At 54.2% G+C, this 12,908-nt stretch overlaps 1 protein-coding gene across 8 annotated transcripts; it reads right to left on the bottom strand.

The window, feature by feature from the left end:
• Positions 1 to 418: 418 nt before the first annotated feature.
• On the bottom strand, positions 419 to 12,385 carry Zfp598 (zinc finger protein 598). 8 transcript variants are annotated; one of them, XM_087570196.1, is made up of 12 exons: positions 12,120 to 12,385; positions 5,688 to 5,800; positions 5,163 to 5,292; positions 4,767 to 4,978; positions 4,386 to 4,603; positions 3,766 to 3,883; positions 3,218 to 3,405; positions 3,007 to 3,091; positions 2,146 to 2,927; positions 1,661 to 1,835; positions 1,411 to 1,561; positions 419 to 1,328 (listed from the first exon to the last, which is right to left on the bottom strand). In XM_087570196.1, exons 1-12 carry the CDS (start codon positions 12,330 to 12,332, stop codon positions 975 to 977), a joined length of 2,739 nt encoding a protein of 912 aa, XP_087426322.1. In that variant the 5' UTR covers positions 12,333 to 12,385; the 3' UTR covers positions 419 to 974. The 8 variants fall into 8 exon arrangements, with proteins under 8 accessions (XP_087426322.1, XP_087426324.1, XP_087426323.1 ...); XM_087570198.1 differs by having other exon boundaries at positions 2,146 to 2,906; XM_087570197.1 differs by having other exon boundaries at positions 3,775 to 3,883.
• Between the last annotated feature and the right edge of the window lie 523 nt (positions 12,386 to 12,908).

Here is a 12,908-nt window from a genome sequence, read left to right as displayed (position 1 = left end):
ATATCCTATGTGTGTATGTACATACGTATGCATGAACATGTGTCTAGGTTTGAGGACAATCTGTAGGAGTCACTTCTCTCTCCATTGTGTAGGTTCTAGAGATCAAACTAAAGTTGTCAAACTTGGCAGCAAGCAGCTTTACCCACTGAACCATTTTGTTGGCCAATTTTTGAAAGGCAATTTCATGGGTCCTCAACTGTTAGGTCATACACAGCCATGTCTGTTCTGGGGAAGCAGGGCAGTGCCAGAGTTCCATGTGGGACCCGAGGCAGGGAGCGTCTTCCTGTAAACAAACCCTCGCTGCTAAGCCCGTGCTTTAGGCTGCCTTTCATTGTGGCAGACCCTCACCACGGCACATATTAAGTACGTACCCAGGCTTCCTGATACACTACACGGCAGAGATACAACACCAGCTATGTGCAGTACTGCAAAATAAATTTATTTGAAGATAAACTGTCTTTTATAAAATGTCAGAGGCAACTTGAGATCTTAGATTTAACTTGTCTTGTAAAAAGATTGAACTTCAAGTAGCACAATTTTGTGTCTGTTTTTAATCTGGAACATTCTCTATGAAACAGCCAATTGTTTACACGACACACTTGACATCTGACTCCAGCACCAGTGGACCCGAAGCTGTCAGCTCTGGGGCTATAGGCTCGACACAGGAGAACGCTCTTCAGGCCACTGAGGCTTCTAGCTCAGGTCCTAGCATCCTAGCCTTTCCCTCCCCTGGCACACTCCAAAACCATAAGATCACAAACCAAGACTGACCCTCAGCCAAGCATGGGACAGAACTTATGCATGATGGTGCACAGGGCAGACCTTTCCTGACGTCCACCTGGCAGGCCTGGCTAACCAGGAGGCCCGAGCCTCAACCTTCCCAGGGCCCTACCTAGCTGCCAAGCAGCTGGGAAGAGGAAGGAAGGAGAAAGGAGGCGCTAGGGTGTGACAGCTCTTGCTCTCACCAGCAGGAGCTACGTGATGATCCTGGCAATGGCTTGAAGGGAGGGGAAGTCATCGTCCCGGGCAGCGTGCAGTGCCTGGTGGCTGCTGACGTCGCCGTGTGCCAGTACCTGCTGGCAGGTGGGGCACACACAGCAGTCCAGGCCCAACTGCTGGGTGCTGGTCTGCCACACATTCTTCTTGTTTTTCTTAGATTTGGAGCTGGGAGGCCTCTCACGGCTGCAGAAGTCAGTGTGTGCAGACAGCAGTTCCTGCTGTTTGGCTGTGTCTGGCAGGAGTGCCAGCAGCTCACTGAAGATCTTCTGGAAGTTCTCTCCAAGCAGGTCCCTGCAGCTCTTGTAGTACTGAGCTGCAGAGATCATCCCCTGCCACCCAGAGAAGCAGAGCCAGTCATTCTCACCCTAGGCAAAGGCAGGCAGGCCAGCCTCCCACCCGCTCCCACCTCACCTGTCTGAACTCTCCTGAATGGCTTTTAAACTTGCTGAAGCAGGCCTCATCGCTTTGTAGAAAGTCCTTGATAGACTGGATAAGCTGTAGGTTTCTCTCCCGGAAATTCTCAGGAACTAAGTAGGCTCCTGCTGTGGGTGCTAGCCGGGGTCTGAGGTCAGATGAGGAGGCTTGAGTCTTTAGGGTGGCTTAGGTTGCACCCTCCCACTAGTTCCCGATGGCAAAAGGTCAGGCAGCCCACCCCACTTACGCTTTCATGTTGGTGGTGGTAGTGGTGATGGTGGTAGTACTAGGAACACAGGTTGAGTGGGAGCTGGGCAAGAAACTAGAGAATCCAGGGGGTGGCTTGCTGATGGGAGGCACCAGGCCTGGTGGGGGTGGGGGTGGAGGTGGTGTGCCCTTCAAGAGCACCACGGTGCTGAAGCCTGCAGGGTGACATAAGAGCTTCAGTGTGGTCCCAACTAGCCCTGTAATTCTGCATGTCCAGCCCCAGTGGCTGGCCTATTCACATTCAGCCTTACGGCCAGCGCCCACTGTGGTGGGCCCACTGTGGGGAGCCCTAAGCATTATGAAGTGACATTAAGTAGCTAACTGTGGCAGCTCAAGGTGGCATCTACGTCCAGATTGCACTCAGCAGCACAGACCTGTCCAATGGGAGAACTGCGAGTCTGGCATACATTCCCACCACTCACTTCTCGGAAGCCTAAGGAACCCACTGGTACAAGGCACACATACCTGGGGGAGGAGGCATCCTGGGTGGACAAGGGCCTCCGAGAGCTGGAAAGTCTTCCTGTGGTATGGGGCAGGGGAGGGGACCTAGGGGCCTTGGAAGGCCTGGAGGTTCCTTTGGGATACTCCAAGCCAGGGCTGAGCCCTCTGAATGTCCATTGACAACGATGGTTACTGGCACTTCAGCTTTGCTCAAAGGGGCTTCGGGGACCTGCTCAGCCCCAGAAGGTTTTGGGGTATGATCAGGGGGCAACAGTGGGGATGATGTGGCCCCAGGCTTCTCAGAGCCCATCTTCTTCTTCTTGCCAACCTTGGCTGAATTCTGGTTGGCAACTGGTGCCAGCAAAGAAGAGACAGCCACTGTGGTGGGCACACTCCGCAGCTCCTGCACAGTGAGGCCACCACTATCCTCATCCACTGGGGCTGGACCACCCTTCCTGCCACCCCTGCTCCCTTTCCCTGCCTTCCGGGAAGGCTGGCTGCTACCAACTACAGCCTGGGCCCCTGGGGTGGGTGGGTTCCCTTTCTTGCTGCAGCTGCTATTCCAAGCTGAGATGAGGCTGGATGGGGCACTGCTGGGCTTGGGTGCGGAGGAAACCAGAGCAGGGAAATCCTCTTCCTGGAAGGTGTTCTTGCCCCTGGGAGGAGCAGGATAAGCCAGTGCCAAGCCTACAGAGCTTGGGGTAACCGCTGTGCAGCAGGAGGTGGAGACACAGAGGCTGGGGAAGTCTTCATCCTTGAGCTTGGGGTTGGGTGGTGGGAGGGTACTGGGTCCAAGGAGGGAAGAACTGATTAGAGGCTCATCACCAGGCCTTGGCCAGATCTGCCCCTGTCTACCACACACCTCTTCCCAGTTCCATCACATACTTTGAGGGGGCAACCACTGGGCCTGGGCCTGTGGCTGAGAAGGCTTCTTGGCTTACAGGACCGTTTGTTGAGGTTTCCTTGGAGCCTATGGACATAAGATGAGTCCAGGTAAGGCTGTGATGGTAGGCTTGGGGAATGAGAGATAAGTGACCAGGGGCCGGCAGCTTGCCCCAAGCCCAGGCAGAGCCACCACCAGGTGGGACTGGGTTACCTGTGCCTTCACCCTGAGCCCGAGGCAGACGCCGGTGGCCACGGGATTCCTCGGGCACCCTGACTGCTGCTTCCTCTTTCTTGGGCCTGCTACCCTCCTCCCGGTCCTCGACCCTCTGAGTCTCCTCTTGTTGCTGGGCAGCCACAGAGGCCCTGATAGCGGCTGCTACTTCTCGGTCTTCTTCTTCCCTGGGATGGAGTAGAGGTGAAGAAAGACTTCAGACTGGGCAAGACCCAAAGACACAGCTCCGAGGGCAGTGTTTGGGTCAATGTGCAGTCTGGGCACATGCTTGCTTTGCTTTGCTTCCTGACACAACTGTACTCTGCTCTCAGTGCCATTCCTCCCCTAGATTCTGCTGTCTCTGGCTAGTAAGAGGTAAAGAAGAAAGAACAGTCTACCTGCTGAGCAAACATGGTTGCCACCCTCAGACCCCAGGAACTCTGGCTGGAGCCCACTGGCCTCAGGCCCATTCCCAGCTTGACCGCTGGCAGCTGCCACCATGTGGAGGTGGTGCCAGGAGAATGTCAGTGGCATGCAAATCCTCCCACCTCTTGTACCTCCAGCTTCCCCGGCGGTTCTGCTGGGCTCCACGCCCGCTGGCCCGGCCAGCTCGGCCCTGGCGGTTGTACCTGTCCACCTCCTCGTAGTCCTCACCACTGACGACTCCTGTGGTCAGTACACAGCCTGTCACTGTCACTGGCCACAAGCAGGACAGAAGAACTGCTGTCCAGAACACACTGAGGCCAGTCAGTACTCCTGTCTGGAAGGCAGAGGCTTCCCCACCCCCAACAGCTTATGATCCACAAGATAGGCCTGGACACTGCAGAATCCAAACCAGCTGTGACCTTTGAAAATTAGTACCCAATTGGTGTAAGGACAGGAAGTAGGCCCCGCCTTTGGAGATGGGAGAGATGAGTCAGCGATAGTCTCCTGAGGCAGGGAAGGACCCCAAGGACTTCAGAGCAAAACACTGGAGAGGGGTGTGAGCGGCAGGCAAGGAGCTCCCAACTAACAAGGAATGGTGAGACAGGCCGAGTGGGTGCCTCCTGTGTCTCTTAGCTGGGCAGAAGGAAGTCTAAGTGAGACCTAGGTCTGAAGTCCAGGAAGCGGATACTCACAGAAGGTCCCAGTACCTAAGCCTGGCTGAGCCTATGGCCACCTAGCTCACCCTCACTCCGGCGTGAGTGCCGTGGTGCAAAGCTAAATTGAAGGTCAATCTGACGGTTCTGGCGTGCCTCGGCCCGGCTGCGGCTGTGGCAAGCTGTTTTGTGAGCCTTGAGGTCAATCTCAGTGCGGAAGGCATGGGTGAACTGCTCAGTGCTGCAACGGCCCTCCTCACATAGGAAGTGCTTCTCCCGGAAGTGCTCACGCAGGTACGCATAATCGCTGGCAGACAGAGTCAGCAGAAGCCAGATCAGCTACTGTATAATCAGAAACTCCCAGAAAAGTCCTAGGAGAAAGTCACCTCTACACTCCCTGCAGCATCCTGGGTGGTGCCCCCCATGGTACTTCCAGACCCCACTCCCTGCAGCAGCCCTGCCCCGCCCACCTATAGTAGTCCTGGGCCCCATCGGCATCACAGAAGTGGCAGAAGTAGTGGTCGCGACGCAGGTGCTTGAGCAGCTCATCATTGTCCAGGTAGCGCTCGTCACAGAACTTACAGAGTGGGTGTCCCCGATGGGATGTGTCATCAGGGTCACCCTGCATACGGTGTCGAGCCAGGTCCTTGCGTGAGTACCACTTGCGCTCATGGGTGAAGATCTGAAGAAAACACAGGGGAATGGGTGGACTCTGACAGTGCCAGCTCTGCCCCAGAGCCCACTGAAGGCTGGGGGGATCCTTACAGCCACTGGGACGCGCCCCCCCCACCCCGTGCCCACTCATAAGCAACCTAAGGCTCTGTGGGGGCCTGGTGGTTTCTGGGGGTTCCCCAGGGCAGGCATACCTTGAGGTGCTTGAGGCACAACTTGCAGCAGAAGAGCTCGTGCTGCTTCCGCATGTGCTGCTCCAAGTCCCCAAAGAGGCTGAAGGGTGGCAGGTGAGGGCACCGTGGGCACTCGTGCTGTAGCAGCTGCCTGGGGAGAAACCAGAACCACCCACATGTTTGGCTCTAAGTGTTGTCCAGAACAGAGTCACAGGCCAGGCTCCCACCTAGGGACACGACAACTGTATGCACAAGATATGGGGTCCAAGTCTGTGGTCCTAGACCTCAGCCATGAGGAGAGTACCCCATGATAATCATATCCTCCCTGGGCTTTTACAGACCCTGAATTAAATATGTTTGCATATTCTTGTGTCCTTCAAAAGGCTAAAACAGCAAATATACCCCTCATCTCCACTGCCACCTTAGTGGAGAGCCAGGAGCTCCCTACCTCAGGAGAGAGATCAGAGGTCACCAGCACTATGTATGTACTCCCCCAGCCTGGTTCTGAGGGGGACAGCTGCAGCCTCCCCAGCTAAGAACCCTCACCTGTACAACGCAAACACCTTTCCATCTGCAAAATAGATGTCATATTTCTTCTCATGTTGGAGCTGATGAATGGGGATCATAGCAAAGGCAGGGAGTTTCTTCCCAAAGACCACCTGGAGAGACAGTAGTAATCAGGACCTGGAAGGAAGGGCCGAGAACCAAGCACAGACAGAAGAGGCGCCCTCAATAATCCTAAACTGGTAGCAGCCACCGGATCCCCAGACAGCCTAGATCTCCTCTTATTCCAAGTTACCCACAAGAACTACACCACAGGTGTGATATCCAGGTTCTCCACCAGGAGGCAGTCATGCTTCCTGTAGACCTGGTATTCACCCACAGCTCCACCCTAAGGCTGCACAGAGGAGCTCAACACAGAACAACTTTCATAGGGTGGTGTAGGTTTGAAGGTGGTGCCTAGCAGCTGTTAGGTGCATTAACACTGGCTACCCTGTCCTGAACCACGCTAACATGTTTCCATGGTGCCACAGGAGAAAGGGGCTCCTGCACGATTGGTATCTGGACCTGGTCACAGCCTTATGACTGACTTCTGCTTCTTGCAGGCTGCCTAAATCACAGGTATGAGCCTGTGATTTTGCATGCAGCCACTGGAGAAGCAGCAGCCTTAGAGGGCACAGAGCAAGGCTTGGAGCACAGTAGGTGCCCTGAGACAGGATCTGGACCCCCAAACCTTCCCTTGCACCCTCCTAGGTTCCCTCTTCTCTCCATGAGGCTCCTCCGGTGGTGACTTGCAGTGCCAACTCCACAGTGATCCTTCTGTCACACCTCAGACTCAAGCGCTCTCGCCCAGCTGCCTCTTTGCTACTGCCCCACATCCCGCCCGGGTCACAAGCAGCTGAGGCCTTTCCAAATACATTCCTACCTTAGGAAAGGTCACACCAAGGTCATCCGTTAGGTCTAGGCTTAGCCCAGGAGGGTATTCTGAACCTAAGAGTTTGGGGTAGCTCAGGAGTGAGCAGGGAAAATGGGTCCACTCTCGATCATAACCACACACAGGGCCCCAGGCAGTGAAATAACTGGAGCTGGTTCTGGGAAGGAGCTGAGGAAGAGCTCAGTTCCACTGTGACACATCATACTGAGAAGTGGCACACGGACTTCTCCTCCACACGGTCTGCTCCTCTAACTGCTCCTTATCAGGCTTCTCCATGATTCAACCACACCACTCTTAGGGATGGGAGCAGGTCAGCAGTGGCCTAATAAATCCTATCTGGTAGGGTTGAACGAGATGGACTTCCTGTCTTGTGCTCCATCTGGCTCAAGTACAACTGCACCCCAAACACCATCTTTATTTAGTTTTTTACATTAAAAAAAAAAAAAAAAGGTCAGGCAGCAGGTGAGTGAGTCTCTGAGTTTGAGACCAGCCTGGCGAACAAGTTCGAGGACAGCCAGGGCTACATAGAGAAACCCTGTCTTAAAAAATTAAAAAAAAAAAAAAAAAAAAAAGCAAAAAGCATCCCGCCCCTGCTTCCAAAGTGTCCAAATTATGGGCATGTGTTACCACACCAGGCTAGTAGTGCTCGCCCTAAAGGCAAGCCAATGAAGTCTTCCAGTGGGGATTCCGTCCACGGGCTGTACTGCCCCTCAGGGCAGCTTTCTTGTTCCCAGGAAACTCTTTTCTAGGTCCCAAGTATGGCCAGGACACCCTAACCTCTATGCTGTTTCCTTCCCAACACTGGGGGAAGCTCATACCCAGCCTTCCAATCATCCCCAGGGCTTCCTCCCCAGCCTAGATCCACGAGGGGCTCAAGGAGGGGCATGAACTGTGCACGGAGCCGATAGGAAGGACACAGAGCCTAAAATCCCGAGCACAAGCATCTACAGGGCCACACAGCACCAGACACATCCACATCCAACTTAGCTCCTCCAGGCAGGCAAAGAGCAGTCGGGGAAACTCCCTGGAGCTGCCAAAAAGCATCTAAGCCCAGCAGACGTAGCGGAGGATCAACTTCCTTCCCTAAAGAAAGCTGTGCCAGGGACGCCCCCGTCACTGCCACTAGCTCCAGGGACCTCTCAGCTGTGCACTTGGATCTACTCTGTGGCATCGCAGGCTATCACAGAAGAGGTTCGTCTACCTCCGGGCTATGGGCACAGCCCCTGAACACCTTTTCTGGGCTGCCAGTGCCAGAGCAGGCAGAGTAGGGAGTTCATCTGTGCCACCTCGTCTTATGATCCATGCCCTAAACATGCTGGCTTGTTGTTCATCCACAAAACATCGCTGGGAACAGCCTAAGACTAAGAGCAGCTGTGCCCAGAGGACAGGCAGGAGGACAGCACACATCCTACAAGGATAAGACCAGAAGCTAAACAGTTCTTTCTAAAGCCTGGCTGGTGACCAAGCAGGGATGCCGAGTAATGGGATGGGCATGCGGGGAGAGCCAGACCTGCTTTACCTTATGCCACGGATGCTAAGAACCAAGAGGCATCATCTGACCGCAGGGCAGAGCAGTGTCAAGGGGCCACCGAGCCAAGTCTGAATGGGAGTGGGGTGGGATCTGCCAAGCAGGAACAGAGACCAGCAGGACCCAGGCCTACCAGTCTGATGGAGGTGGCCTAAGCTGCATACCCACCTAGGTCAGGCTGAGGGGTAGGGAAGGAAGACACAGGTTGGCTCAAGAAGGGAACAGTAGGACAGGACAAGGCTTAGGAAAGGGACCACGGGCAATGCAGGACAAAGGCTAGGTGCGCTGGGTCTGAAGCTTGTAGGCCTGGAGTGGTAGGCAGAAAACGCTGCCTCTCTTCAGGCAGGGAGAGCAGGACTACCCATCTAGACTGCCTGGGCAGGTAATGGAAGAACAAGACAGCCTGGAGGGTCACCAGTGTACCCAAGGGAACAACAGGAGTCCAACCAGCAGGACCCTTTCTTCCTGGACACATTCCAGTGAGGCTAGGAGGGGACAAAGGAACATGTAAGTGTGGGGGAAATAATCTGCCTGGCTGTGAGGGGGCAAAATCAAGGAGTCAGTGAGGAGCCTTAGGAAGGGTCACGGCCTGAGAAAAAAGCTAAAACTGGGTCTGGGTGTGAGGCTGGGCTATTCGGAGAGTCCTGGGTAGGCTAGGCAGCATATGATACAGAGGCCAGGCAGGGATGCTTCTGAATCAACTGTGTGGGATTGGCAACTCAGTTCCAAGAAGACGGAGGGGGTGGGAAGCTTGCTCAGCCGGGGTCTGCCAGAGGACCTTCCTCACTTCCAACATGCAACATGTGCTCAATAAAGACCACATAAAAGACAGGTGGGGTATCATGTATCAAAAGTGTACAGAGGCTGGACAGATGGCTCAGTGGTTAAGAGTGCTTCCTTCTCTCCCCAAGAACCTGGATTTGGTTCACACAACCCACACAGAGGCTTACAACCATCTGCACCTCCAGTTCCAGGGGATCCAACATCATCTTCCAACACACACACACACACACACACACACACACACACACACACACACACGCATATGCACACACGCAAGAAAAATAAATCAGCCAGATGTGGTAGCACACACCTTTCATCCCAACATACTGAAGGTAAAGGCATGTGGATTTCTGTTGAGTTTAAGCCACCCTGGTACACAGTGAATCCCATAACAGCCAGAGTTACATTGAGAAACCCCATCTCAAAAAAATAAACACAACTTTTAACTTAAAAAGGATTATTTTGGGGTTGGGGATTTGGCCCTGGGTTCAGTCCCCAGCTCAAAAAGAAAAAAAGGATTATTTTATGTATATATATTCCTTCACGTATGTCTATGCACAACGCTAATGTTAGGGGCTCACGGATGCTAGAAACAGGTGTGGTGGGAGTCCAATTAGGGACAGGAGCAGAGACAGCCTTTGGAAAGGCCAGGAATCTTAGCACTCAGGAGGCAGAGACGGGTAGATCTCTGGGAATTCTAAACCAGCCTCTGTATACAGTGAGACTGTCTCAGAGAAGGGAAGACTGGGAGGGACCACAGATGACAGATAGGCATTCACAACAGAAAAATACCATTGAGTCATCAGGTACAGCCTGTTGACCCGGGCCTTGGAATAACCCTGGGAAGGCCTTCAGCATTCCCCTCCCACTTCCTGCTTGGGGGTGGGGGTGTGGCCTGTCCAGAGACATGACACACTGGAGAGCAACAGGATGAGAAAATGGCTCTAGAGAGAGATGTCCAGAGGAACACAAGCAGCTCTAAGAAAGACTGAACACAAACTCCCCCACCATTCAGCATGGAATCAATAATGTCCATCACCTCCACAGCCTCACAGCAGATGGGAGCCCACCTAAGCTGCCATGCTCAAAAGTCCGGATTACCCTGGTTCTTCACCAGACCAGCAACTTCAAACTTGTCACCCCCCACTCCGAAACCTGTACAAGGTTCACCCAGCAAAGGGAGCTGGCCAGTTCCACATGACATTTTTGTTTGTTTTAAGGCAGGGTTTCTGGCTGTCCAAACTCATTCTGTAGGCCAAGCTTGGCCTTGAACTCAGAGAGATCTGCCTGCCTGTGCTTCAGAGTGCTGGGATTTAAAGGTGTGTGCCGCCCCCATCCAGCTTCATATGACATCTTAACACACACCCCTCCTGATTTTCACTTAGTCACACGAAGGGACTAAGGGTCATTGTGGAATTCTGGGTATGAATACAGGTCATATTTAGAGGGTAATGCACGACTCAGTAAGGGACAAGGTAGGGCTGAGGGTGAAGCTGCTAGGGTACCAGTGGAGGAAAAGCAGGATGAAGAGAGAGGCTGAGCTGGACAGGTATTGCCTCACCCAACTTCCCAACAACCCCAGCTGCCCAGCATAGTGGTGCAAGTCCAAGAGGAAGCCCAGGGTTGGCCAGGAACACATAGTGCCAAACCACACCCCAGCCAGGGCAAGATGACAGCTCATGTCAACAGCCCCTGCCACAGAGCTCTTAGAGGGTGTGGGGCAGACACTGCCTACAGCTGACACATGTGCGTGTGTTCACTCACTTCCTGAGTGAGACCCAAAGCCCATACATAAAGACCTACAAAGTGTCTTCCCAGAAAGAAGCTACAGGTGTGCTAAAAACCTCAGTGTCAGGACCTTTCCATCAGCGAGTGTGCAAGACTGGCCAGCAAACTCCAGCAAGGACCTCTGAGTGAGCGCTAGCTAAAAACTTCCAGAGATGTTTCTGAATTCCCAGAATCCAGTAGGCTAAGGCTCCTTCCACCACCACACTACTGTCTGAGGTCTGAGCTCCTCCCCGGTACCACATGGATGCTTAGGGAATGTTCCAGGATTCCAGCTGGGTGTGCTGGGCATGGAGGGAATGACCCTCAGGAGTTAGAGGTAGGTAGATCTCTGTGAGTTCAAGGCCACCCTGTTCCATAGAATGAGTTCCAGGACAGCCCAGCTACATAGTGAGACCCTGTCTCGATATGGGACATGGTGGTGCATTGCCTTTTATCTCAGCAATCAGGAGGCAGATACTGGTAGATCTCTGGGTTTGAGGAGACCATGTTCTACATAAGTTCCAAGCCAGCCAGGACTACAGAGTGAGACCCTGTCTCAAAGAAAATTAAAAAGGTCAGAAAGTGAAAAAAGAAAAAAAAAAAAAACCCAACAATTTCTTGACATTATTTCTATCTCGGCATCACTTCTAGGAACAGGAAAGAGTGATTAGCCACTAGCCAAAACCTTCCATGAACCAACCAAGGTAATTTCACAATTCTGAAAGCAAACAGATCTCTAAAGGCAGCAAACCAAAGGAGGTTCGGCTGGATACTCCCCACCAACAGCTGGCATTGCTGGAGTGTGGATGTACACCATGAGCCCTCTGACCCACCCCTCAAGGATTTCCAAGTCTAGACAATCAGAAACATCCTCTTCCCACCAATCTAGAAGGAAACCTCAAAGCTAAAACTAGTAACAAGGAGGAAACTTCCTAAAATTGTGGACCGCCACGCACCTAGGAATCAGGTCCTGGTATCACCTCCACTCTACAAATGGAAACGCTGTCTCAGGAGCTAAGGGTCACCGGTGGGGCCCAGAAGCCCAACTAGTCAGGAAATGTCCAGTTTAACCCTTCTCTCCCCCCAACCCCCAGCAGTCAGCTTACAGGGTAGACAGTCCCTGGAGGTTCCCCCTGGCTGTCTGCTCCATCTCAGTGACGATCCCGAAAAAACTAAGATTCACAGACAGGAGGGCTCTCGACCTGACCTTGCCCTTCCCGCAGCCGGGTCACAGGGAAAAGTCCCCAGGCTTATTAGAGTTCCCACAGGCATCGCTCCTCCTTCCCCGGCCCAGCCGCCTCTGGCTTCTCCCAGCCCCAGGAGGCCCGGTGATCGCATGGCGCCTCGACCGACCACCGGGCCTCGGGAGGGAGCGGGCGCGGCCAGGCCGCAGCCGGACACTGAGCAGGCAAAGCCATCAGGAGTCCACCCTCCCCGCGCCCGGTCGCGCGCCCCGCTGGCGCACCTGGCGTAGCTCCTCGCGGCATACGGCGCAGTAGCGCTGCTCGCACAGCACCCGCATCTTGGTAGAGCACCGGTAGCACACCGGGTGATCGCAGCGACCCAGCGCCGTAGCCTCCAGGTCACCGCAGCACAGCACGCAGCTCCCGCCGCCTCGCTCCGGCGCTGCCACCGCCTCCAGAGCCGCGCGCCGCCCCTCGGCGCCCGCCGCCGCCATGGCCGGGCTCCGGCCCCCTCCCGGCCGGCGCGGCACGGCGCGGCCTGGCTCCCGGAGGACCCGCCCCTTCCGTCGACGTCACTGCCCCTCTAGGCAACCGCCCCGCCTGGCGGAAGTGCGCGCTACGACTTCCGCCCGCCCGGGTCTGGTGTGGTACAGAGCTGCTGTTCGATCCCGACGTTCTACCCCGTGACTCCAGTGCAAACCTTCCCGGTCATATAAATGCGGGGACTCTCCGCCTTCCCCGACCCTAGCTCTAGAGACGCCAAAGGAAGCGTAGGGTATCCAGCATTTCCGATACACCACGAACAGTGTTAAGCTAAGTATCACACAAACTTTCCTGGACCATACTTATTCGTATTATACTTCTATCTTAAATGCAAATTTAACGGGACGTCCTGGGAATATATCTCAGTGGCAGAGACTTGCCTACCATGCCTGGGTTCCATTCCCAGCAGTATATATATTTCTCTTGTTGTAAGACATATACATCCAGCCAGACATAGTATCTAGAAAAGGGAAGCACCTAGAGGTGGTTGAGTGGATAGTGGTGAACCCTAGGCTTCAAGTCACTGC

This window comes from Rattus norvegicus, chromosome 10, assembly GCF_021556685.1.
Source record: "Rattus norvegicus strain SHRSP/BbbUtx chromosome 10, alternate assembly SHRSP_T2T, whole genome shotgun sequence".
Classification (NCBI taxonomy): Eukaryota; Metazoa; Chordata; class Mammalia; order Rodentia; family Muridae; genus Rattus; species Rattus norvegicus.
Note: the sequence above shows the minus strand (reverse complement) of the source record. Positions and strands in the feature narration are given on the sequence as shown.

What these genes read in the sequence shown, in the direction of transcription:
- Zfp598 (XM_087570196.1), bottom strand. Translation starts at nt 12,332, where the DNA reads ATGGCGGCGGCGGGCGCCGAGGGGCGGCGCGCGGCTCTGGAGGCGGTG. An exon ending in CAGGATGCCTCCTCCCCCAG is followed by an intron (nt 1,836 to 2,145) that starts GTATGTGTGCCT and finishes GTCACCCTGCAG; the next exon opens with GCTTCAGCACCGTGGTGCTC. An exon ending in ATTCAGGAGAGTTCAGACAG is followed by an intron (nt 1,329 to 1,410) that starts GTGAGGTGGGAG and finishes TCTGGGTGGCAG; the next exon opens with GGGATGATCTCTGCAGCTCA.